Source organism: Ambystoma mexicanum, chromosome 8, assembly GCF_040938575.1.
Source record: "Ambystoma mexicanum isolate Mex_15411 chromosome 8, UKY_AmexF1_1, whole genome shotgun sequence".
NCBI classification, from domain to species: Eukaryota; Metazoa; Chordata; class Amphibia; order Caudata; family Ambystomatidae; genus Ambystoma; species Ambystoma mexicanum.
In genome coordinates this window covers 212282446-212310008 of record NC_090929.1, presented here as the reverse complement: position 1 = coordinate 212310008, position 27563 = coordinate 212282446, and the positions used below count along the sequence as shown (strand labels likewise).

At 47.9% G+C, this 27563-nt stretch overlaps 1 protein-coding gene across 7 annotated transcripts in view; it reads right to left on the bottom strand.

Moving 5' to 3' along the window:
- The window catches only part of BRD3 (bromodomain containing 3), an 853641-nt gene that overhangs the window by 332608 nt on the left and 493470 nt on the right, over window positions 1-27563 (bottom strand). For 6 of the 7 annotated variants that reach the window (XM_069609614.1, XM_069609620.1, XM_069609619.1 and 3 more), the window contains 2 exons: window positions 21556-21684; window positions 20478-20687 (listed from right to left, as the gene is read on the bottom strand). In XM_069609614.1, coding sequence (XP_069465715.1) covers window positions 20478-20687; window positions 21556-21684 — 339 coding nt within the window. The remainder of the gene's footprint in view (window positions 1-20477; window positions 20688-21555; window positions 21685-27563) is intronic. The other variant, XM_069609618.1, reaches the window with a different exon arrangement.

The following is a 27563-nucleotide window of genomic DNA, read 5'->3' as shown; positions in this document are numbered from 1 at the left end:
CCTCAGGGTGTAGGAAGTATCTGTGTGCCATCCCAAATGGGTATCTACTGATTTATTGAAACAGCGTGTAGTTTTGAATTATATTATTGTTACATATTTTTGCTCCCTTGTAAAGAAGGCTTATTCAACCGACTTAAATTATTAAATATTTGTTTAAGCAGGAAACCTTGAGTTTAAGTGTTCACTTGGATACTTGTCACTTCCAATCTGTGTGATAACACTACAGCTCACATTGACCTCCCTTGAGATAAGCCGGACTGCTCAATCATCCTACCAACTTGTGTAGTACATGCTTATACCAAAAGGTTGGGTTAACTATTGCCAAGAGGACAAGGCTGGTGCAGTCTCCGGCATGGATTCATATGCTCAAATATTCCCAGTCAGGCTGGGAATCTTCGGTAAAAGAAAAACAGTTTTGTTTCTAAACTGTCTTTCTCCTATAAACCAATCACTAAACTCTGGGTGACGACTCCTCCCTGGAATCCCTGTTGACGCAGTAGAATTTTGTGAAGGTGTGCGTTGACCTCCACGTAGCAGCCCTGCAGATGTCCAGCAGAGGCACACCGGACAGAACACCATTGCAGCAGCTATCGCTCTGGTGGAATGGGCTCTCGGACGGCCATACAGCGGTCGGTTGGCCAACCGGTGACAGCGAGTGAAACAGCCTGTAGAGCCACCTGGAAATGGAAGCCTTGGACAGGGCCTTCCCATGGTTCACAGGGCTTAAGTTCACAAAAAGCGGAGAAGTTTTACGGAAAATCTTCGTGCAGGCCACACAAATCTTCAGCGCTCTAGCCACATCCAGCGAGTGCAAAGTCCTTTCAGCCGGCGACAAAGGCGCCAGAAAAAACACAGGAAACACCAAGGGCTCGTTGAGATGAAATGCCAATGGAACCGTGGGGATGATGGAGGGGTGCATCCGCAGCACCACCCTCATCTCGTGGAAAGTCAAGTAAGGCCGCTTGCAGGGCAGGGCCTGGATCTCACCTACTTGTCTTGCAGTGTTGATGGCCATGAGGAACGCCGTCTTCCACAACAGAAACTTGAGCGGAAACGTCCGTGCCCTGGAGTTCTTTCCCACCAAACAGCGACGGGTTAGTTAGTGGCGCCTTCAGCGGCTAATCATTTGAACTACAAACAATATATAGGGCTACCAACCCGTTTTTGTTTAAGAACAGTCTATGGAGGCGCTACACAGACAATATTTTGGTCCTCTGGGACGGTGACAAGATATCTTTGTCCTTTATTAACATTTTTAAAATGCACATCAGCCCATGGGCATCGTGGCGCTGTTACAAAGAAATTCATAGTAGAGATTCACATGAATGCGAGAAGGCAGATGCATACTTAGTTTACAGGAAAGATAAGGGGGAGGAAAAGGCAAACATTAGTTGAAGAGTGCAGTTTATAGCATTTTCCAGAATGCTGGGAGAGCGGATGTCGGCTCTGAGTGAGTTGGGTAGGGCATTCCACAGTTTGGGTGCAATATAAGGAAAGCAAATCCATCCTGCTTTGGCTCTTTTGATTGATGGGATGCGCAGTTGATTGGCGTAGCAGGTTCTTTTGGAGGCGTGATGAGGTGTCTCTGGTGATGGTCTCTGACCGGTATGGCAAGGCAGACAGGCTTAAGCATGTGTGCTCAAGGGTAAGGGTCTTGAAAGTGATCCTTTCTTTTACGGGAGCCAATGGGCAGCTTGCCTGGCCTGGGCGATATGGTCCCTCTTTGGGATCTTGAGATCTGCTCTGAGAGCATTGTTTTGGACTATTTGAAGTCTGTTTAGGTTTTTTGTGGAGGTGCCAGCTAGGAGAGCATTGCAATAGTCTAGCTTAGCCCCAATGGTGGCTCTAGCTATTGATTGACAGTTCGATTGGATAGGAATGGTTTAACTGCGTTTATGAGCTTGGTGGAGTGGGCAGAAGAGGAGGCAATGGCACTGACCCGTCGTGTCATGAAAAGCGTACAGTCTAGGAAGACCCCTAGTGTCTTAACTGACTAGGAGATCGGGATGGTGGAGTTGTCGAGTTTCTTTGGAGCCCATAATGATGATCTCGGTTTTGTCGCCGTTAAGACACAGCCCATTGGCCGCCATCCAGGCTTGGATGGTGGTATAGATATGGGTGAGGGCAGCAGTGTCCTGGTCATATTTGCCTGAGAGTGGAAGGAGTACCTGTGTATCATCGGCATAGTTGGTGTAAGATATGCCGATGGAGTCAAATTTGTCAAGGAGCAGTTTGGTAAACAGGTTGTATAGGGTGGGAGCTGTGCCGGAGCCTTGAGGAACTCCGCAATGGATGGAGCTGTATTCGCCTGGTCTGAGAAGATCTTCATGGCTCTTCCTTCGAGGAACGAGGTGATCCAAGAGGATGCCTTGTTGGTGCAGTGAGCTGCAAGAGTGAGATGGGTGGTGAGGGTCTTGTGATCCACAAGGTCGAAGGTGCCCGAGAGGTCTAAGAGGAAGAGGGCAGGTTTAGAAATGGGAGGGTAGGGTGATAGAATGAAGGAAAGGGAGGGAGGGGTTGTGGTGGAAGAAGGTATTAGGCAAAATTGCATGCAGTACCCTCTGGGACCACCACACACAATTAGGTCTACAGGTGTAAGCCAAACCAACCTTTGGTATCAGTCTGTACCACACAGTTTTTGGTAGCGAGCCGAGCAGCCAGGCTAATCTCAAGAGTGAATGTGAGCAGTACAAGTAGTTACACTGAGTACTTTCAGAGGGGTTCAAGTAAACACTTATACTCAAGGTTTATTGGTAAAACACTTATTAATTTATTACACAATCATTTAGAAAACATTTCACTAGAAGAAGACAAATTAATATTATATACCAATATACTTCAATAGAAAAGTCTAAGATTTTGAGACAGTTTGAACTCCCCTGAAATAGGAGACAAATGGCAGTTCAGTTACTTAGAAGTGAGCAAAAAGGATAGGGTAAGTAGAATAGATCACATATACTTGAAAGACAGTGCAAATAGTTTCAGTTCACCAGAAGAGTTCAATTCAAGTCAATAGGCCAGGCCAAAGTCAATGGGCTAGTGTTCTGGATAGGAAAGAGCAGTTCTGGTATCTAACAGTAAAGTCTTTGCAAAAGTTCTCAGAAGTAATTTAGGCAAAAAATAATCATTTGTTGGGTCACAAGCTGATTAGCCCTGCAAGTTGGGAAAGTTTCACAAACTTTCACTGCAAGAGTGGCGTTCTCTCAATCGGTTTGGCACAGTACCTTAGTATGAATAAACTAATGCAGCTGAAGTTGTTGGTTCCTGGCAGTTCCTGCAGATCTCACTGTTCCTGAGCCTCAGTCATGGGGACAAGAGGGAGGACGTATGGGGACTCCTGCACTGCACAGGATCATCAAAATACCAAACAGAATGGAGTCACTTTAGTTCGAATAGCGGTTCTTAAAGCACGCAAGCTGGTGTCCTTCCCCCTGGTTAATCCTAACCAGCTCCGAGAATGGTATCCAGGTGGCTTATGAGTTGATTGGTCCCACCAACTCAAAGGAAGAAGTTGTCCTTGAAGGGGCTTCCCTGTCGAGATGAACTTGGCAATTTGGACCTGCAGCAGGGCTTCACCGGGCAAACCAACGGTCCAGGAGTTGCAGCAGCCGTCCTTTTCCAGCTCGTCTTCGGTTCTTTCGTTCCAGTGGTTGACTGCTTTCTAGTCCAAGAGACTCTCCTTTTAAATCGTTCTCTCCCTTTCATTTCAGCCTAGCTGCCACTCACCCAGCAGGGTGGCTGTCCTTGCTGGACAGTCAGCCAGCCAATCACGGCAGAATGCATTTGGGTCTCGTAGGAGACTAAGCACAGGGAGTTTCGGGCACCTCCCTCACTTCCTGCCCACCCCAGACACTCAGGCGCCAGAGGCGGTCTTCAGTCCTGAAGCCCGCCAAAAGGCATACAAACAAAGGGACCAAACCTGGTTTGACGTGCAGAGCAAAACGCTAGAAGGACCTTTACATAAAGAAATGTCAAAAAAGAAGACCTTAAACAAAGGGGGCTCAGACTCCATCTTGCAAAACATGGCTCCCGTGATTCAATGCTACCGTTGATAGCGGTAGTTTGTTGTAAAACCACTGCCACCAGCTATTTCGAGAGGAAAGGATAGCATTTGACTGCTACAGGAGTATCTAGACACAGGAGATACTAAGTAACCCCTTCAGCACTCTATTGCAAGATTGGGTGTGTGCTGGGTCTAGGAATTTAAAAAGACTAGTAAAGTCAATTTCACATTACATTCTCTGCTAAACAGTAGTTTATCCCAGAGAAGGTATTTAAACCTTTGGGAAGTCTAAAAGACATCCCAGTGTCACTGCACTAAGGGTGCTGTGTAACACACATGAAAAGATGATGCCTACGGAGTGGTCTAAAACTCCATAATCGAAGAACACAAGTGAAAAACACACATCAAAATACATAAAAGAGTGGGGAAAAAAGGCTTGCACTCTTTCCAGGTAAAAAAATCAAGTCCTCAAAATCCAGCAAATTTGCTGGGGATCTCTAAGGTGAAGGGAATTAGCACATTTATGAGAATTCTCCCTAACAGAAGGTTTGTAGGATTGTGAATCATTCAGGCGGGTGGGTTTGAAGGAGACGGCGGAATACCTATATGAGGGAGATGTATCCAGTGGGCGGTGGGGGTCTTTGCCTATGGAGGTGTATTTAGTAGTGTAGGTGTGGTGGGTGCAAGAGCTCAGCCTGAGGTTCCTACCAATTAAGGGATTGGGAAGGATGGTGGGTAGTGCTGGTTCAGTGCGGGACCCGAGCCTGGTGAGCCTAGAAGCTCGGTGAGCTTGAGGGCTGAGCACGACTGGGATGTTCATTTGGGAGTGGCAGTCATCTTGGTTGTGGAGGGGAGTTGGGTGAGTAGACTACGTAGGTAGTTAACATGGTGGACAGGGAGGGATTAGAGAAGGAGGATAAAGTACTAGCGTTAGCAGGTTAGGATGGTGCAATGTATGTTCTGATTTATGTGCAGAGCCAGAGGTTACGTGGTGGAATGCATTTGGAGCGACTAGGGCAAAAACTAGGTGAGGAGGAAGGATTTGGCCTCTGACCTGAGTGCCAAGGTGGAGGTCTAAAAACCGCCTAATCAGAGCTAGTAGGGTGCACACATTACAGTGGAGAGCAATGGGCCATGCTAAAGCAAAATTAAAGTAATGGCGCAGCACCTGACAAAGTGCAGCGTGGTAGTAGCTAGTGGTAATGAAGGTAATAGTGAGGCAAGGCCAATACGTCGTTCAGGCAAAGTCATGGAGGATAGAGTGGCCTCAGAGCATGGTCAGAATAAGTAGGGGGTGGTTCTGTAGATGCCGAACGCCAGTGGATCACACACAGACGTTGTCTGTGACAGTGGTTGGTATGGTGGGGGGTGATACAATGTTAATTTGGCACATGTTTGTGAGGAGGTGGACGGAAGTGGGTGAAAAGGGGGATGCACGACATTCAGAGCTAAGGGTGCGATGAGCAGGCTGATTGTGAGGGTACTCACACACTCTGATGGCGGAAGTCGAGGCAGCGTGGGTGGCCGACGGCTCGTACGGCCACAGACAGGCCTGTGCCTTCAAGGGTGCCTTAAATAGGCGTGCCGGCTCTTGCATTCCGGTGGCGCTGTAGCCAGGATATAGCTTTTGAGAGCCAATGGGCGGCATGGCTCGTCCGTAGTGGTTGCTAGGCAACCTATCAACAAATGCAGGAGGCAGCCATTTTCTTTCTTGCCGGGTATTATCGGCGGTTTGCGGACAACGTGGAAGGCCTCAGTAGGCGGTTTGCAGGGCAGTGGGCCTTCCCTCAGGGGTCGGATCGCGGTCTTGAGCTTACCCTGCAAATGCAAGTGGGAAAGTGCTTGTGGATGTCGCGCTTATCCTTGGGCCTGCGGCTGGGTCGCTGGATGGGCTCCTGCCCATCTGATGGTCCCACTTCAACCGAAGTTTTATGGAGTGGATCAACCAACAGAATTTCCTTAAATTTACTTCAGTTCATAATAAGTCAGAGATCAATTTTTTGGACTTCCTTTGGGTTGATCCTCATAGAAATATCCTACAGGTCAAGCCCTTCCACAAACCAACTGTCCGAAATTCATGGTTACTGTTTCACAGATGTCATCCCTGGTATACTAGTGAAAATCTCCCAACGGGGCATGCACCATGCGGGAAGTGCGTTAACTGCACCTTTTCAAAAACTAAGGAAGTAGATCTCGGACTTGCTAATCTGAGTCCAGAGACAATTCATTAATTGCAACTCCAGCATGGTTGTATATGCAATTTGGTGTGTGTGAGAAGTTCTACATTGGTATGACCGAAAAAAATAATAATCAAGACACGGATATCAGAGCACAGAAGCTGCATAAAGAATAAAGTAATTACAGCCCCCCCTGGTTAGTCATTTCGTATCCATTGGCGATTCGAGTGTCTCTTCAAAAGGGACGGTTCTACTTCAAATATCATTTATCAATACAGAGCACACCAAAAAAAGACTATGCTAAAGAACAATGGCTCATCTTTTTATGCCATACAGCAGAAGGCCTAAATGAGATAGTGGAATGGCACAATTTGTAGGTATTGGTGTTAATCTATTTCATTTTTCAGAAATAGTTTGTCACATGAGTATCACCATTCTAATGTTTTACCAACCAGATGCACATTTCTGTACGTGTTGATCGATTGGTGACCAGTTTCTTCTGTCCCCATCCAACTTTAGAAGATAAATATGCATAGTGAGAAATATGAGAAATAAAGGGTTGAGCAATTCATCCATCAAGTGGCAATTATACTAAACTAACTATACTGATCTAACCAATTGTCAGTTTTGATCGCCCTTTTTAAGAATGGACAATGACCTTGTTTAACTTTTGATAATTGACTTGGACACCTCTGTGCCCGCCTGCTCACACTTTTGTCGAACGCACAATGGTGTACTGAGTGGAACGCCAATTTCAATGAGTGTTTGTTCCACATAAAGAAGGCTTCCAGGGAAGGCGTAGGTTCTCAGGTAGCACAAAATAGAAAAGACCATTATTTTTCCACACCACGTTGCTATTTCTGTGAGCTACTAGTTCCAACATGGACACCTCAGTCTGATACTCGTTATGGTGGCATAGACTACAGACTGACCGCAAGGCGAGATTCAACTGAACATAGAGATGTAAGTATTTGCGCAACTGTCACTGTTTGGGTGCCAACAGGTAGCGGTTGTCTCGATTTACCACGTTGTAAGTTGGAGTGCACTTACAGTTGGTGCCGCTGTGTTACTTTACTTACTCTGGGAAACAGTAGTTCATCCCAGAGAAGGTATTTAAACCTTGGAAAAGCCTAAAAAGGTTTCCCTGTGCCACTGCACTGAGGGTGCTCTGTGACACAAATGAAAAGATGATGCCTATGGAGTGGGGTCTAAAACTCCATAACCAAAGAAAACGAGAGTAAAACACATTTCAAAACACGAGAGAGTGGGGGAAAAAAGGGGCACTCTCTCCAGGAAAAAAATGAAGTCCTTAAAATCCAGCAAAGTTTGCTGGGGGTCTCTAAGGTGAAGGCAATTAGCACATTTTTGAGAATTCTCTTTAACACCGGAGTGGTTACTTAGTATCCCCTTTGTCTACGTTCTCATGTAACATTCTTTACGTTACCCTTTCTACAATTAATGGCTGGTGGCAGTGGTTTACTTTTTACTACCATTATGCGTTTTTACTGCGGGCTGCAATTGCAGCAAGACACCCATGGGTGCCCATTTTGTCAAAATGGCCTTGGTCTTTTTTCGCCATTTCTTGTTGGAAAGGTCCTTCTTGAGATTTACTCTGCGCGTCAACCCAGGTTTGGTCCCCTGGTTAGTTTGGTCCTTGGCGAGATTCACGAATGAAGCCCGCTTCTGGCTCCAGTATGTCTGGCAGGTGTAAGTAGTGAGGGAGGAGCCCAAACTCCCTGTGCTTAATCCCCTTGGTTACAGGAATGCACCCAAAGGGGATTGGCCGGCTGGCTGTCCGGCAAGGACTGCTTCCCTGCTGTGTGATTGACATGAATGGGGTGAAACCTGCTTGGAAGGCAGAGTCCACCAATGGAACGAAAGAACCGAAGGCGAGCTTGAAGAGGACAGCTGCTGCAACTCTTGGACCGTTGGTTTGCCCGGTGAAGCCTTGCTGCAGGTCCGAATCACCAAGTTCATCTCGACAGAGAAGCCCTGCAAGGACGACTTCTCCCTTTGAGTTGGTGGGACCAATCAACTCGACACTAAGCCACCTGGATACCAATCGGAGCTGGTTCCATTTTCTTCAGAGTGCTGCATGAAAATCTAATAACCAGGGAGAGGGACACCAGCTTGTGTGCTTCACTACAGATACCAGAATTGAAGATTTGCCAGTTGCCAGCTTTTTGACCAGTCCCAGTGCAGGGATCCCCCAACGTCCTCCCTCTTGTCCCCACGACTGAGGCCCAGGAACAGCGAGATCTGCACAACCAGAAGTCATCAGCTGCATATTTTTCTTCATTTCTAAAGATACTGTAAAATCAGATAAGTACTTAGCTCTTGTGGTGAAAGTGCTTGAAACTTTCCCCAACTCACAGGCCTAAAGCCGCTTGTGACCAAACATGATTCTTCATGCTACAAACTATTCCTAAGAACTTCTGCAGAGACTTCTCCGTTTTACTACCACAACTGCTTTATCCCATCCAAGACTTTAGCCCATTGATTTTGGCCTTGCCTATTGAATTGACTCTGGTGAACTCTAAATATTTGCACTGTCTAAGAATTGTAACCTTTCATGTTATAATAATCTTTGCCTTTACTCCTCTTGAAAACTATTTCTGAAATAGTGTTGAAGTGTATTTGAGTACGATTTATAATTGCGTCCTTCTTATGAATGTTTTATAACTGACAGATACATATTTATCAAAGAAACCTTGAGTGTAAGTGTTTATCTGAACACTTGTGATTGTAGACCTCTGTGTAACATCCTTACACCAAGGGTTGGTTTTGCTTACACCTGTAGTCCTAGATGTGTAGTGGTCCCAAAGGGTACTGCATACAAACTTTGCCTAACATGCTGTCAGACGCGAGGAGCTGAAACTGCAAAATGCCGCTGAATAGAAGTTTGCCCATTGCTGATCCCTCTTGTTCCCACGACTGAGGCACAGGAACACACATAACTGCAGAGCTGTACCGGAACAGAAGCCAGCTGGAACCATTTCTTCTAACCAAAGGTTCTGTAAAGTCTAAGAACTTAACTTACCTCTAGTGGTGCAGCCTTACTTTTTCTCAGTTGCGACTTGTCTTGGTTAACCTTGAAGAGTTGCTTGCAACTTTGGCCCTCACAGGCCTTCCAGTTCGTGGCCCTTCAAGTGATCTTATTTCTACAAGCATTACTAAAAACATAGTGCAAGCCTTACTTACCTGCAAAGAAGATCTTCAGCTCCCCTATACTTCACTCAACTAACATAGGCTGTCCTGGCTCCCTGAGAGACTCTTCTTAGAAGTGTCTGTGTGCCATCCCCAATGGGTATCATCCGATTTAGACAGTGTGTTTTGAAGTGTGTTTTGAAGTGTGTTTTGAAGTGTGTTTTGAAATGTGTTTTGAAATGTGTTTTGAAGTGTTACATGGTTTGCTCCCTTCTGAAGGCGGCTTATATAACTGACTTAAATTCATATTTGTTTAATCAAAAAACCTTGAGTGTAAGTTTATTTGAATACGTGTCACTGTGAACCTGTGTAGCCACTCAACTGCTCACATTGACCCCTCGAGATAAGCCTGGCTGTTCAGCCATACTACAACCTTTGTAGTATAGACTTACACCAAAAGGTTGGGTTCCTATTGCCAGGAGGTCAAGGTTGCTGTAGTCTCCCAATGGGTACTGCATACAATCTTGCCCAACACCCATGTCTTTTTTTGGTTAATATTACAGAAAGTATCTCCTCCTCGTTGGACGAAGAAATGTCCGTGCCCTAGAGTTCGTCTCTCCTCCCCTTTCTTTGGATCCTGAGGGGTCCGTCTCGGGCTGAGGTCTGGCATCCTCTTCTCTGGGGATTTTACTATCGTCCTCAACGAAGACTACCTCCTGGCTGGGAGAATCACTCTGGCTGCCACCGGGGCACCCTGGACAGGGTCAGCCCCTTTTGCCTTCGGAAGGGAGGCCACCACCATCTCGATCGAGGAGGAGGATGATGATTTGGCCTGGACCACTTCTGCCTTCACAGGCAGGTCGGCAATCCTGGTCTTCTCCTTCACGGTCAGCTCAGACACCTTGTCCTGCTTGGCCTTCTCCACAGGCGGTTCAGACACCTTGCCTTGTTTGGCCTTATCCAGTGTTTCCAGCAGCTTTCCAGCTGCAGCAGTGGCTGGAGATCAAGGCAGATGGAGACGAACGTGGCCTGACCTTCGCGGGGCCCCCTGGAGTGGCAACCCCGATAGAAGCGGACTCGCAGTGCTTGGCCTTGTGTGAGGCCCCCACAGATTGAGCGCCCCCAAAGTATTTAGAGCCCGCTCAGGTTGGCTGGATCCAGAGGGGGCATGCCCCGAGATTCCCCCAGTGTAGAGGCCCTTGTCTGGAGCCACGCCGTCAATCAGACGTGCCGATCCTTCATCTTGCGCTTAGTGAAGCCACGGCAGATCTCACAATCTTTATGCACCAGGTGTAGACAATACAGGCACTGGCAATTCTCTTCATCCGAATAAACATTCGGCAAACCACAGCTGGTGCACAGCTTGAAGAGGGAAGCTCCGTCCTTCTCCGACATGATCAGGCGTGGTGTAGTCCTGAAGAACTTCTGGAAGCTTCCAAGAAGAACATGAAACGATTTCTGCCCTTGAGGGGCGATGAAAGTTGCCGAAAAACTAGTCCTCGTTGATCAGAAGAGTAAGCGATGGAGCACAAAGGCTCAATTGACCGAAAAATAGAATGTTCCTATCACAAAAGCGAAAAAACGCATAAAACCTCCAAGAGCAAAATGTGACGACGCCCAACACTTGGACGTGCAGTAATAATCTGAAGATGGCTGCCTGAAGAGGGGCTTAGGTAGAGGGCAGTCATTGGCTGGGGCAGTATGACCCACAGCTCAGCGATTGGTTTTATAGGAGAAAGACAGTTTAGAAACAGGATTCCCAGTCAGACGACGGGGAATATTCATGAGCATGTGAATCCATGCCAGACCACGTGCTGGAGAACCAAGGTTGCCATGTAGTCTCCCCCCCTCCAGCTTTAGCAGTGGCAATACTTCCTGTAGCCTTGTCATGCAGAATTTCTGTGGTTTGACATAGGTGTTGGGTGCACATCTAAGACCAGGCGCCTCGTGAGGTCTTTTTTGGCACAAGTAAGTACATTTAATAAATACCCTCGTTTACCTGGTTTGCCAGGATGGTTTCTACGGCGTCCTTGAAGAGTAGCGCCGTCACCTCTTCCAAAAGGATACGCTGTTCTTCCTTGGAAGTGTTACTTTGTCTTAGTGGGTGGTTGGTGGGTTGCTGTAACAGTTTTCTACAATAGCCACCCGCTACGGTTGAAAGTACCCACTTGTCTGAGGCAATTCCCTCCCAAAGTTTTGTTGCGAGGACTGTCCCTGAGATGAGCTCCAAGAAGAGCTTTGACCCTGGTTGTAACCTGATGCACGTTGAGAGTTTTGCCATCTAAAATAGGGAAAATTGTAGCCCCCCGTCTTTGCCCAGAGGGTTTATTGTTGAGTTGCCCTGATGACATTAGGGTATCGTATTCTTTTGTATTCTTTAGACCGTCTTCGACCGCTTTGTCAAACACGTTTGTCTCTATGGGCATATTCAGGAGGGTAGCCCGAGTCTCGAGCTTGAAGCCAGACTGGCGTAGCCACGCATGGCATTTGATAAACGTGCCCTCTGCTATTATTTTCCCTGCATTGGCTGTTGCATCCAAGTTGTTCTTGAGGATGCAGTTTGCCATTTGTTCACCCTCTGCAATGGAGTGACAATTGTGTTTTTAGGGGGTCTGGGACTGAAGCTATTTGCTCGGCCATCCCATCCCACTTGTGACAGTTGTAGTTAGCTAATAAGGTGGCTTTATTAGCGATTCTAGCCTGGGAAGCTGCCGAATAGGCTACATTTCTTCCAAAAGTATAAATCTTTTTACTCTCCTTATCCGGAGGGGCTTAGGAAAGACAAGGTGTTCCTGCTCTCTTCCTAGTAGTTGTAACCACTAAGGAGTCTGGCTTTAACTGTCCCCTGATGTAAAGGGGGTCTGAGGGAGCTGGCCGGAACACAATGCGTGGGTTCACTGCCCATGTTAAATTTTAATTAGAGAGGGTTGGATGCGCCTCTGTAGTGATTGAAGTAGAGGGATGAATTGGGTACACTTTATCGCCCAGTACGTTCACAACAAAGTCTGTGTCCACCCGTGTCTCTTGTGCATCGATTGTAAAATGTTCTGCCGCTTTTAGGAGGTCACTTAACTATATATGATTATCCACTGGTCAATCTGCTACCGGTGGGTCAGATTGATCTGGAGATTGTATGACGTAGACATCCTCGTCGTCATTGAACAATTGGTCGACATCACCCATGTCCCCTTGGTCTTCAGGGTCAGTGTAAATTCCAGTGTCCTGGAAGTCTTGCATGTTGTCACAATAAGCAAGTTGCCGTAAGTCCTGCTGTGAGGAGGGAGCTTGTGTGGGGTCTGTGCGTGCTCTCTTGGTGGGGGGCTGGGTAACTAATGCCCCGCTTCCAGTAGTAGCTGGTGCGCTGAGTGGGGCACCCTGAAGCCTCAGGTGGTCAAAGAAATTAGCTAGGGAAGACATCTGTCTCATGACTATCAATCATTTCTGCTGTCCATTGCGATGAACTTGGGATTACTGTGGGGGCAGGTGGGGTGGGTGTTGGTTCTGGTGCAGAGGGGTTTTTATGGTGCATATCCCCTGAAATGATGCCTAAACTAGATCCCTCTCCCTGTGTTTTTGAAGACTTATGGTTCTTAGACGCCTGACTCTTCAATAGCGTGTCTGGGACGTGTTTCTTAATGAGCTCATCTTCGAGCTCTGTGTAGTTTTCGCAGAGGCCTGACTGGCCTGTCATTTGCGTGGTCCTGTTAGGCGATGGTGATGGCCGAGAGGACCGGGAACTTTCAGACCTCACCCTTGACGCAGTGTATGGCTTACCAGTCGGCGTTTAGGTCGACTTTCGGCTGTGGGAGGGGCGTTATATGGTGTGCTTGGTTGTGCTAGTGCCGCCAGGTGTCCCTGCAGCTGAACCGCAGCCGGTTGGGGGCTTGCACGCGGGTATCCAACGGATCACGATCGCCCTCTGCGTCACTGTAGACGTCGTTGCTGCCATCGCTGGAGGCTCGGTGTAGGTCCGTGGCGGCCTCGGCCTTAAGTGTTTTGGGCTTCACCAGCTTGCACGACTTGCACTGTCCCCTCAGCGTGATCCCTTTGGAGACAAAGATTGCACACCCGGTGCAAGTCTTTGAAAGGGAATAACCAGGTTACTCACCGTAGTGACCACCTTACTCCTAGTCCATAGTCTCCTTTCCTCCATACTTATGGGACATCTCTCCGTCCTGTGGGTGACGGGACTGGAGCACTTTGTAAAAAGCATCCACAATTTGGCAAAAGTGTCCTTCCTCTCTTTCTTGGACGGGGCCCGGCACGCGGCCATAACCCCGCCCACCTTGGCTCCACCCCACGCATCGCCCATCAGTCGTTTTCTATCGCCAGGTCTAAGACCTATTAGTAATAACAGAGGAACCTTAGAGGGGACGGTGGGCGGGAGTATGGAGGAAAGGGGACTATGGACCAGGAGTAAGGTGGTCACTATGGTGAGTAACCTGGATATACTACTACGTCCCGTCCCCTTTCCTCCATACTTATGGGCGATTCCCAAGCACTTCTTACAGGAACTACGGGTGGACGGAAATACCCCTTACTGAAACAGGTTCTTCAGCACAGCCTGACCAAACTGAGCATCAGCTCTTGAGCTCGGTCAAGACAATAATGCTTACAAAAAGCAGATAGGGAGGCCCAAATAGCTGCCCTAGCGATGGACTCCCAGGGGACATATTTCTGAAAAGCAACCACGGCTGCCTTTCCCCGCACCAGGTGTGCATGAATACCCTTAGGAGGTTTCAGCCCTTGGACGGTGAAAGACTCCGTAATGCAGGCGGCAGTCCACCGAGAAATAGTCGCCTTAGATGCCTGCTTACCCTGAGGGTTACCAAAAGTCAAACAGTTGAGAAGAACTCCTAAGCTCGGAAGTTCTGTCCAGATGGAACTTAAGAGCCCTTCTGACATCGAGACAATGCAGAACCCTTTCTGCCTCTGAGGTAGGGGTTGGAAAAAAGACTGGCAGGGAGATTGACTGATTCAGATCGAATTCAGATACCACCTTCGGCAGGAAAGCAGGATTCGTCCGTAGGACTACCTTATCCTTGTGAAAGACCGAAAAGAGATGCTCCACCGACCAGGCCTGGAGCTCACTCACCCGCCTTGCTGACGCAACGGCGACCAAAAAGGACACTTTCCAGGACAAGTACTTGAGGTCCACCGTGGCCATTGGCTCGAAAGGCTTATGCCACAACGCCGTCAGGACTACATTTAGATCCCACAATGGGTGCAGACTACCAATTGGAGGATAGAGGCGTGTCAAGCCTGCAAAATGCCTCTTAACCACTGGTTTACTCAGAGAGTAAGAGCATTGGTCCGTAGAAAGGTAAGCGGAAACTGCTGAAAGTTAAGTTCTGCATGACAGAACATTGACACCCGACTCTGCTAAGAAAGATACAAAGGACAAAACCGTATCAACTGTAGCCTCCCCCCCCCCCCCCCCCCTTGGATCCAACTGCCTGTTTAAACACCAATGACAGAACCTGAGCCATTTGCTTCTGTACTGGGACCTAGTCGAGGGTTTCTTGGCTGCCTGGATAATACAGGTTATCCGCAGACAAGTTAAGATGTTCTAAAGACTTGAACTCAGGCACCATGCCGCCAAGCTGAGCTATTGTGGGGAGCGGTGCCACATATGCTGTTCCACCTGATGAAGATCGGGGGTCAATGGTAACCTGATAGGCGGATACACCGACAGGTGTTTAAGTTCTGAGAACCAAAACCTGGCTGGCCACCACGGGGCTAGGAGTAGAAGGGAACAGTTCACCGAGTTCTTCAGCTTCCAAATTGCACGGTAAACTAGAGGCAGAGGCGGGAAGGCGTAAGCTCTCATGTTGTGCCATGGAATCTTGAGAGCATCCCCCAGAGAGGAGGCATACTGAGGAAGCTTCTTGTTTGCCGCCGTAGCGAAGAGGTCCACCTCCGGTGTGCCCCAACACAAGAAAATCCATGAGAGGACCTCTGCCTTCAACTCCCACTCGTAGCTGACCACTGTCCGCTGGCTGAGGGCATCCGCTGTGGCATTCAGCTGGCCCGGAATGTGCACTGCAAGCAGCCAAACGCCATGAAGCACAGCCCACTCCCAAATCTGGATGGAAAGGTCCACGAGAGGGGGAGACTTTGTTCCCCCGTGCTTGTTGATGTAATACATCGACACCACATTGTCCGTGCGCATGCGGACCACCTTGTTGGCTATGATCGAGACCTGAAGAGGATCCAACGTCGCACCCCACCCCAGGAGGGAGGATTCAGTCATGATCGTCACCATAGGGGCTGGGTCCTGGAAACCCGCACCCACCGACGGGTTGTTGAGAGATGACCACCATTCCAGGTCCACTCTCATGGAAGCCGGAATCATTATCAGCTTGGAATCTGGGTCCACAGCCTGACGCCAAGAACTCCGAAGAGCCATCTGAGTCCGCCTTATCTTGAGGCGAGCAAGAGGAATAGCTAACGTGCACGAGGCCATGAGGCCCAGAAGCCTCTGGAACCACCAGGCTGACATGCTCTTCGACTGCGCAAACATCTGACACTTGGCTAACAGATCCGCCATACTGTCCCCGGTCAGGTACACTCTGCAGTCGCTAGTGTTCCAGCGAAAACCCAGGAAAATGAAGTCCTGCAAGACCGTCATGGAAGATTTTCGCCAGTTTACCGACAGCCCAAGATGGAACAGGAGCTGAAGGAGAGACTGAAGATTGCCCGCTGCTTTCAACGGGCAAGGACTGCGTAGTAAGAGCCAGTCGTCCAAATACAGATACACATGGATACCCTGGAGATGAAGATAGGCCGCAATCACCGACATCTTTGTGAAGAAACGCGGCGCAGAGCTGAGGCCGAAAGAAAGCACTCGAAACTGGAATCGCTCCTCTTCCAAAGAGAAACGGAGATATCTCCTGTGTGGATTCCAAATCAGAATATGCATATACTCATCTTGCAGATCCACCACGCTGAGCTAATCACCCATCTGCAAGGAGGACCGTATCTGGCTGGGTGTGATCTTGAATTTCTCTTGGGGTAGGAAAAGATTGAACTGGGAAAGGTCTAGGATGGTGAGCAGGTCAGCCTGGTTGGGTTTGGGCGCCGTAAACAGCAGGGAGTAGAAGCCCTCCCCTCGCCCCCCCAAGCAGTACGGGTTCTACAGCTCTGAGGTCCAGAAGTTTCTGGACCTCGGCTTTGAGGGAGGGCGAGCCCGACAGCTGAAAAGGAAGGTTGATGGGTGGGGTAGGCGGTAGGGGTAAGCGGAAGCCCGCCCGAGCGACTGACAAGACCCATCTGTCTTCGGTGATGGTCTGCCACGCCTCCCAATGAGATGCAATGCGTCCTCCCACCAGGGTCTCATGCGAGCGCGGAGAACCCTCATTTTGTAGGTTTTTCGGTGGTGTTGCCACCTGAACCTGAGGAGGAGGCTGAGGAGCGGGAGAAAAACAGAGTCCGTTGTTGCCTCCGGCGGTTATTCCCCGAAGGGGTATCCACTCTGAGATTTCTGGTATAGGAAGCCCCTAAAGCCAAAGGAGGGTCGACTTAGGGGACAACGGTCTCTGGGTTTTGAAAGGGGTCTTAACAAGGACAGACAAGGACTATGCTGTCTGAGTGCTATCCTTCGTCTTGGTCAGCTCTACATCTGTTGTAGAATAAAAGAGCTCCTTACCATCGAACAGAAGGTCCAACACCTTGTCCTGCACTTCTTTTGAGAATTTGGTTGCATGCAGCCAAGCCTGTTGTGAGGTATCAATCCCCAGCATGATGCCCCGAGCCGAGGTGTCTACGTGATGAGCCGCAACCTCCAGGAGATCCTGGGCCAAGACCCTGGCGTCAGATAATCCCGCTTTAAAGTCTTCCAGCTTCTCGACCGGTATGAACTCCTCAAACTCTGACAGACCTTTCCACATCCGTATATTAGCCCCCGCTAACACCAGTTCGGCATTGGCCTGCCTGAGCTGCAAGGCCATGTTGGCGAAAATCTTTCTCCCAAGGGAGTCAAGGAGCTTATCCTCCTTTCCCAGAACCTGAGTAGCCGTCGTGGAACTACAAAGTGGCCGCAGCCACCACTGTGGAGGAGGAGGGCGGACAAGACAGGGCCAGCTCTTCCGAAGAATGCAGCCTATATCGCGCGTCAACTTTCTTATTGACAAAAAGTCCAGAATGTGGCTTTTCCCAGACCCTGCGGACCTCGGCCAGAACGTCCTTCTGCAAGAACAGGCCGGTACGCTCCAAAGGAGACAGGGTGAACGCCCCAGAAGGTACGCCCTCCTGCGGAGCGGGTGCCTCGGGCACCAGAACATCCAAGAAGCACATTGTGTCCAGTACCCGGTCATGAAAAGCTCTAATAGAGCGGGGAAGGTCCTTGTTGTCCTGATCGCCTTGCGCGTCATCCGACAGGTCAGGATCCTGCTGAACCGTGTCGGCCGCTGCCTTGTCCATGGGGGGGACAATGGGGGCAAAGGTGGAAGAGTCGGGGAAGGCACCGTAGGCAAGGGAGGCGCCGCCGGAACCACCGAAGGAATGGGGGGAGCCGGAGGCGCGGGCGGACATATCTCCCTAAAAAGCCCTTTGAAATATTCCCTCATGGGGTCGATACGCATGAGCGTCTGAAATTTGCCGAAAAAGGCGTCCTCCGGGGATTATTTTGGAACCAGAGGAGGCCGCTCAAGAGGAGGACAATTCCAGGACGTAACAGGGAAGGGTGAGACACCGGCCCCTCCACCGACGAATCCACATAAATCAAAGGTGCCGACCCCGCAGGCAACTAAACATTGTGCAGAAGCGGCATCTGAGTGTTCCAATCATAAACTGTCCGATAAGGATGCGCACAGGGAGCCCCTATGTTCACCCACGGAACCAAGCCCTACACCCGAGGCCGGTGGCGTAGTTGTAGGGGGAGCACCCAAAATGGCACCATTTTGTCATCACCTGAGGGGAACTGCAGCACGTGAGGAAGTGAGGCAGGGTTCCCCGTAGATGGATCAGGGGTCTTAACTTTAGCCTTAACATAAGGAACCTCGGCTGAGCCAGTACTATGTGGCCTGGAATGTTTCTGCGACATACCAATCGCCAAATTAGCCTTCCCAGGATGGACCTCGGCACTGCCAGTAAAAGAAGAAGTTTCCTTCTTTGCCCCCTCAACAGATCTGGCGTCGCCACAAGAGCGGGAACAGTATGAAACAACCTTCCCCGATAAGGCCTTGCCAGGCCTCTCAGAAATGTTGGTAACTTTAGCCTCTGTGCGAGGGACCTCGGACCCAGGTCCGGTAACAGCCTTACTTGCGCAGGCCTTGAAAATCAGTTCGGTAACACAAAGCCTCGCCGAGGCCTCGGGGCGAACCCTGGCCTTATTTTTGAGGGAAGCCGACAGAGGGGCCTCAGAACAAGCTCCGGTACCACACAACTCAGTAGAACTGCGTCTACAAGCAGCTCCCACAGGAGGGGCCTCGGAGTGTACTCCAGTATCCACAGGCCCCTTACGGAGACTCTCGGAGAAAACTCTGGTATAATTACTAGGCCCAACGGGCACCTCAGGGCTAACCCCGGTGACAGAGCGATCAACGCCCCTCCCGGCCCAGGAGGAACCCGGAACGGTGGCTCCCGGCTGGGGTGCCCTGAAAAGTAAAGAACTTACCGGGCATCTCTTTTCGTCGATGAACGCTTGAAAATGCGAAGGAGGAGTTCGTCGGAAAACCTCCCCCCACCACTCCAACCGACGCTGAAGAGCCCGGACCGAAAGGGAATCGTAGTAAAAACAGGAGTCCCAATGGTGATCCGGACTTAAACACCCTCTTGTGAAGTGTCTTTGACACGATGAACAATCTGGAAAGTCTAGTTTGAACGACAGACAGACTAGTACACGATCACTAGCGAGAGCCAGAGAGGAAAAAAGGAAGAAAATCTTCCACGGATGCAAGTGCGTCCAGTCCCGAACAAGCAGAGAAAAGGACTGATGGGCGATGTGCGGTGCGGAGCCAAGGTGGGCGGGGTTACGGCCGCGTGCCGGGCCCCACACAAGAAAGAGGAAGGACACATTTTTCCAAAATTTTGGATGCTTTTTACAAAGTGCTCCTGGCCCGTCCCACAGGACGGAGAGATGCCCCATAAGTATGGAGGAAAGGGGACGGGACGTAGAAGTATTTAGGATTACAGGATGGGCAAAACTTAAAAGGTGTATTCTCCATTGTGTATGGGAAAGGCAGCCTGGCGAAATAAGTGGGTGGAGTAGGAATATGCATTCTCTTAGAGAATGTAAAGAATGAACTACACCCCCACTCTTCCTACTGTGAGGGTTGAGGCCTGTTGAGGCCTTCAGAGGCCGTTTGAAAGGTTTGTTGAGACGAGTTGGTGTAGTCGTCGACTAAGTAGTTCGTCCTCGATGCGGTCGACAGAAATCTTACAGGAGAACAGCTAACATAGGACAGAAAGAGTATACTAGACATTTTTCTAATCAAAGGCAATAGCCAGAAGGAACTCCGTATTGTTAAACAGACTATGATGGCGGAAAAAAAACAATCTGGGGGACCTTAACGCGTGAAGCATCATGGATACAGTAGACGTCACACGGGATAGTATTACTGGCACGCCCTGTCAACGTCCCTTTTTGAGTTTCGAAAACAACTGTAATACTCTGCAGCTTCCACTAGATGTCAGCCTATGCATAGCATGTGATCTAAGCAGATTACACAAGCCTCAGAAATATATATATTACAAACACTGCAATGAATAGGGAAGCAAAAAAGTCTTTAAAATGTATTTTGAAAACAAGACAACATTAATCTTTAACAGTATTAACATTGAAAAAATACAATTGGGCATTCAGAAATACAGGGTTTCCTCTAAAACAAAGTAAGTCTGTAGATAGCAATTCACTCAGTGGCTGAGAAATCAATGTATATACATTATAATTGTGAGGATCATTTAAGCAAATTAATGCATCTGGCAAGAGCAATTCTATTCAAACTCACAGCTCTGAATTTTGAAACACATGGCTCAGAAATGTGTTAACTATCTTGTAGTTAAATTGTTGATTTATCAGATAAACTTATTTTGACTGACTCTACACTTACTAATTTGTTCCCTATCTTGCTTATAACTATAAACAATTAATCGGACTGATAACATTTTATTTATAAAGATTGATATCCGTAAGAAGGTTGTGAGGTTACCTGGTCACTGGATCTCACCTGCTCCTGGAGTTCTGCCAGCCTGGTTGCTCGTTCTTCCTCGGAATCAGAGCTGTCCGAGTCAGAAGAACTCTCCCCACTGCTGTGGCTACTTTCTATACTTTTACTGACCACTGGTGCCGCTGGGGGTGGTGGAGGTGGTGGCTCAGAAGGTTCATCTGGCATTTTTGCAAATTTCATCTCAAAAACATCCTGCAGGAATTATTTAAGCATCATCACAAATCAATGCAAAAGCTACGCCAACCTCATTTTAACGAAATAGAATCCGTCTAAAATATTTAAACCCTTATGTGCCAGCTTATCAAGAAAGACAATTTTGCGATTAGCTGAAAAATTGTTTGCCACCCTATTAAAGTGCCTACATGCAATCAGATGCTGAATGGTAGAAAACATCTGTAGATTAATGTCTCACAATCTGGTGAGAAAGCACAGAATGCTGTGTGACACTTGAGTGCATTTTCCTAGTACTTCATTCTCTGCAGAGGCTTCCAATCATCCTTGCTTGAGACCAGAGGATATTTAAATGAATGTGTACCCGGCTGCCTGCGAGTAGAAACCTCTATTCGAACAGATGTGCCCAATATCCCAGACATCCTCTGCTTAGGTTCCGAGTTCAGAAATCAATCAGCATGTCCTTTTGATCCCAAGCAGACCGTCTATAGAAACATTTGCCCTTTTCCAACAGGACTACTGATTATCTTATCAACTACCCTGTCACAAGGCAATGGAGATACATTTTGCCACATTAAATATTTCTTACCTCAGGAGCGGCCAGTTTAAACCACCAATAAATGAATTGCTGATGACAACTGCCCTTTTAGAAGTTATGTCAACTTGTTGTCAAATGTAACGAGAGGAGGCATTGCTACGTCAAATGGTCTGGACACTAAGAATAGGAAATGTCTGAAAAATGCTAAATATGAAACCTTTGCAACAGAGCACATGAACCCCACATGCACAAAGTTAGAAGTACATTCAAAGAATAGGTTGAAATAGTATGTTCGCTTTAAAAACAGTACGTTCCCCTGGTGCCCCTATTTCCCCTGTTTGTGGTGCTTACCTGAAGTTTCCTTGCCATTGCCACCACCTCATGATCTGGAGGATTGTATTTGTAACAATTTGAAAACATTAACCGTATGTCAGCAGCAAAGCCCTGTGCATCTGAGTAATCTCGCCCATCCATTTTTTTCTGAAAGTGTAAACAGTGATCGCATTAATAATGTAATTAATATCCTTTAAAGTAACATTTTAAAACTAACAAAAAAATATTCCCTTTGAGCACTTTAATCCACCCAAACAGTTCCTAAACACTGGTGGGAGGAAAACCACTGCACACACTGGAAACCAGTGGACATCTTACAACTCGCTGATACAAGCACAACAAAAGTAAGTAGTTCTTAATTTGTTATCTACTTCTGAGCCCAATGTAAATAAAATGCTGTTCCAATGTAGCACTTCCAAGACCCATAGTATTTAATTTCACCACAATTATTAGGAATTGATAAGTAAAAGGTTGGTTTCCAATAGAAATGATGAGGAGAGGACACGGAGGGATGAGTGTGGGTTGGGAGGATATGTGACAAAACAAGTACACATCTCAAACGAACCTGTAGGTTCCACTTAGAGTAGATACTAGGGAATATTTAAAAAAGTTATCCTACCCACTCTTTCTCCCTCTATGACAAGGCCAGTGGTCTGACCTTGACAGGAGGGGATATGGGAAGCCCTCTCGGCCAGGTGCGAGGCCTAACATGCAAGTATTCAGAGCCTGTTCTACCCCGGAGGTGACGATGGCAGTTGCGAGGGCCCCAATTACTGCCCATCCATGTGAAAACAAATGTGCAGTACCAATTTGTATCACCCCAAGCCTGTAGGGGCTGGCCAAGTTATATATTTAGCTTGTAAAGAAACACAGAAGACCACCACCCACAAAATAGAATAATTAGTGCCCCACGCAAAACACTGAAGACTCAGACAGAGAACACTAACCGGCTCACCGATCAGAAGTGAAATGTGAGTGGCCTAAACACAGTGCCGCGGGAGGAGAAGCACCAAACAGAGGAGCCACAGCTCCTATGTGGCTGTTTGCAACATTGTGCAACACACGCCAAACTGTCCAACTGAGAATGGGACTGGTGCAGGCTCCTTGGACCACCTGGACATAAAAGTGAATACCAAATAGTGAATGAACTTGCATCAGGGGCTGCCAGGCCAGACCATCACGCCTTCCCCTCACCCCAAACACAAACTGGGACAGTGAACAAAATGAACCGCCATCATTGTTCCACAGTGTCCACATGTGGAGACAGAGGGCAGGTCTTTAAGCACTTTTAAAAACCTTTCTTGTACGCAACACCTCCTGGGTGGGGACACAGGGCAAGATTAGCCAAATACAAGAGACAAGCCAGATGATGGTGAGAGGGTTAAAAGAGACCCCAGGAAGTAGGAAGTTGTGGGTTGTCAGTGGAGTAGGCAGACCAAGAGACCAGCAAGAAGCACAAAGTGGAGGAAAGGTTTGGAGCAGGTGAGGCATTGGTTAGTGTCTGCAAGTGGTATGCCTTGTGAATTTGGTGAGTGTGCATGAAAGACTAGTTGTTAGGGAGGGGAAGTTGTTAACATTGTTAATGGAGAGAGTTGTTAATAGGCAAGTTGTTAACAGAGAAAATTGTTAACATTGCTGTTAGACACGATTGTATGCAGTACCCTTTGGGTGCACTACCACAACCCTGACCTCCTGGCAATAGGAACACAACCTTTGGTATATGTCTGTACTACACAGGCTAGTAGCGTGTTGAGTAGCCAGGCTTATCTCAAGAGGGGTCAATGTGAGCTGTAGGAGAGTTACACAGATTCACAGTGACAGGTATTCAAATAAACACTTGCACTCAAGGTTTCTTAAATAAACAATTGTTAGTCAGAATAAGCCTTCTTCAGAAGGGAGCAATATAAAAGCAATACACAAATACACTCCAAAACTACACACTCCTAGTTTCAAAATCAGTAAAGACCCTTCTGGGATGGCCCACAGTCACAACCTACACCCTCAGGTGACTTCAATACCTATGGTGCTGGGGACATTAATTTCTTACAGTAGCATTTAGAACATTCATAGGAATTGGTCAAAGGAAAAGGTTATTAGAACAAACAAGACATCACAAATATTCTTAAGCAGGCAAATACTTTTGGATCCCCCTAAGCAGAGACATTCAGTATAACAGGTTAAGCCAAAGTAAAAAGGCAAGTCTATATGAGCTGAATCACTTCTGGTAAGCAAGTAGAAAAGTCTTTGCACAATGTTTTAGAAGTCTTTGAAGATAAGCAGAATCAATGTAGAGCCACAAGCTGTTTAGGCTTGTGAGATGTAGAAGATGCAAGCAACTCTACAATAAGAGGCAAGTTCTCTCAGACTTTACAGTACCTTTGGATTGAAGAACAAGTGCAGCAGATGACTCCTGTTCCTGTGCAGCTCTGCAGATCTCATTGTTCCTGGGCCTCAGTCGTGGGGACAAGAGGGAGGACTTCTGGGAGCTCATGCACTGCAATGGGACGGTCACCGCTCGCAACCGGCAATCTTCAAATAAGTGGCACTTTGGAGTTTCAGCTCCTCGCGACTACTGCAAATAGCAACACTGCGGTTCCTGGTAGTCAGGTGGACCTTCCTTGCTTCTGGGGTCCCGCACTCTTGAGGGGGCTCAGGCTCGGTCAGTTCTGCTTCCTGGGAGTCTGGAGGATCTTCCTGGAGCTCTTGGCCAACTTAAAAGCAACACACACAATCTGGTGTTCCTCTCCCTGGCTATTAGGGTTCCAGCAGCAACTCTGTGGGAATTCAACCAGCTCAGAGAAGAAGTCCATGTGGCTTAGTTGATTGGTCCCACAAACTCAAAGGGAGTAGTCGTCCTTGCAGGGCTTCTCTGTCGTTGTGAAATTGGAGTTTCAGCACAGCAGCAGGGCTTCACCGGGCAAACCAACGGTCCAGGAGTTGAAGCAGGCGTCCTCTTCAAGTTCTTCGGTTCCTTCGTCCAGTGGTCGACTCTGCCTTTTCGAGCCAAAAGCCTCGCCTTTTATTCAGGCTTCTCCCATTTATTCCAGCCTAGCCGTCAGTCACCGAGCACGGTGGCTGTCCATGCCGGACAGTCAGCCGGCCAATCATTACAGAGTGCATTTGGGTCTCCAAGGAGACTAATCACAGGGAGTGTTGGGCACCTCCCTCACTTCCTGCCCCCGCCAGACACCCTGGAGCCAGAGGCAGGCTTCACTTGTGAATCCGACCAAAGGAAAAGCGAACTAAGGGACCAAACCTGGTTTGGCGCACAGAGTAAATCTCAAGGAGGACCTTTCCACAAAGAAATGGCGACAAAAGAAGACCGGGGCCATTTTGACAAAAATGGCACCCTTGGGTGCTTTACTGCAGCTGAGAACGCAGCCCGCGGTAATGGCACACCAGGGTAGTAAAAAGTAAACCACTGCCAGCAGCCATTCAGTGAGGAAAGGGTAAAATAAAAATGTTACATGGGAAGCTAGACAAAGGGGATACCAAGTAACCCCTCCAGCACCCTATTGTAATACAGTGTGTGCTGCGTCCAGAAAGTTACAACTAAGTAAAGTCAATTTCACTTTACTGCTTTGGGAAACAGTAGTTTATCCCAGAGAAGGTATTTAAACCTTTGGGAAATCTGGAAGACTTCCCTGTGCCACTGGACTGAAGGTGCTGTGTGACACAATGTAAACAATTATGCCTGTGGAGTTTGTCAGGCTCCATAACGAAAGGAAACAGTGTTCAAAAATCACATTAAAATACGAGAGTGGGAAAAAGGGGCTCACTCTCTCCAGGTTAAAAATACTAAGTCCTCAAAATCCAGCAAACTTGCTGGGGGTCTTTAAGGTGGGGAATTAGCACATTTCTGAGAATACTCCCCAACAATTGCCTTAAATCACCTAGAGAGGGCCACATTGAGATAGAACTGAATATCGGTGTGTACCACACTCTGATAAAACTGAATATTAGCCTCCATCACACTCCGAGAGAATTGCTAATGCTGCCTTGAGTCACATCTAGTGAGGACATTGACCAGTGGCTTCGGCCGCATTAAGAATAGAACTGTGAATACTAACGGGCACCACACTGAGATAGAACTCTGATAGAACCCAAAAGAATAGTTGCCCGAGCTATAGAATCTCCGACTAGATCATCCTCCACACCCACCAACTACACAGTCTGTTTCACCTAAGCTACATACTGAACCAGACACGTCATGTAGCAAGCCACACCAGACAGCTCGCAAACTTGCATCTGACAAACCTGCTGTTACGGAGAATTCTCAAAATGTGCTAATTCCTCTCTACCGTAGAGACCCCCCTTTGGGACTTGGTATTTTTTTAATTCTGTTTGTTTGCTGAGTTTGTGTCTTTGATTATGGAGTTTTAGACTCCATAGGCATCTTTGTATTTATGTCACACAGCACCCTCAGTGCAGTGACATAGTGGATGCATTTTAGGCTGTCCCAAGGTTTAAATACCTTCTCTGGGATAAACTACTGTTTCCCAGAGAAAGTAAAGCTAAATTGACTTTACTAGTCTTTTTAAATTCCTAGACCCAGCACACTCTATCTTACAATAGAGTGCTGGAAGGGTTACCTAGTAACCCATGTATCAGTCAAATGCTACCCTTTCCTCTCGAAATGGCTGGGAGCCATGTTTTTCAAGATGGCGTCCGAGCCTCCTTTGTTTAAACGGGTCCCGGTCTTTTTTCGCCATTTCTTTTTGGAAAGGTCCTTCTAGAGTTTGTCTCTGCGCACCAAACCAGGTTTGGTCCCTTTGTTCCTATGCCTTAGGCAGGCTTCAGGACTGAAGACCGCCTCTGGCGCCTGAGTGTCTGGGGTGGGCAGGAAGTGAGGGAGGTGCCCGAAGCTCCCTGTGCTTAGTCTCCTAGGAGACCCAAATGCACTCTGGCGTGACTAGCTGGCTGACTGTCCAGCAAGGACAGCCACCCTGCTGGGCGAGTGACAGCTATGCTGGAACGAATGGGGGAGAACTGAATAAAAGGCGAGTCTCTTAGCTTGGAAGGCAGAGTCGACCACTGGAACAAAAGAACCGAAGACTAGCTTGAAGAGGACGGCTGCTGCAACTCCTGGACTATTGGTTTGCCCGGTGAAGCACTGCTGCAGGTCCGTATCGCTGAGTTCATCTCAACAGAGAAGCCCTGCAAGGACGACTTCTCCCTTTGAGTTGGTGGAACCAATCAACTCGACACTAAGCCACCTGGATACCATTCTCAGAGCTGGTTGCATTTTCCTCAGAGTGCTGCAGGAAACCGAATAACCAGGGAGAGGGACACCAGCTTGTGCGCTTTACTGCAGCTACCGGAATTGAAGAGTTGTCAAGTGACAGCTTTTTGACCAGTCCTAGTGCAGGAGTCCCCAGATATCCTCCCTCTTGCGCCCACAACTGAGGATCAGGAACAATGAGATCTGCAGGAACTGCCAGGAACAGAAGTCTTCAGCTGCATCTTTCTTCATTTGTAAGGTACTGTGAAACAAGATTGAGAGTACCTCTCGCGGTGAAAGTGCTTGAAATTTGCGCAACTAGCAGGCCTAATCACTTTGTGAGCCAACATATAATTCTTCTTGTTACAAACTACTTCTGAGAACTTCTACAGAGACTTGACCGTTTACTTACCAGAACCGTTTTTATCCTATTCAACATTTTAGCCCATTGACTTTGGCCTAGCCTATTGAATTGACTCTTCTGGTGAATTCAAAGTATCTGCACTGTCGAAGAATAATTGTAATCCTTATGTTCTGAACCTATTCCTTTTTGCTCCTCCTTCAAAGTAGTCTGAATGCCTCAGAAACTTAACGAGTATAGTACTGAAGTATATTTGTGTATGATATTTAAATGCCTCCTTCTAGTGGATTTTTTATAACTGACTGTTGAATAAATTAATATGTGTTTAACCAAGAACCCTTGACTGTAAGATTATTTGAACACCCAGGATTGAAGACCTCTGTGTAACATCATTAAAGCTCACATTCCCTCTTGCGATAAGCCTGGCTGCTCAGCTCCGCTACC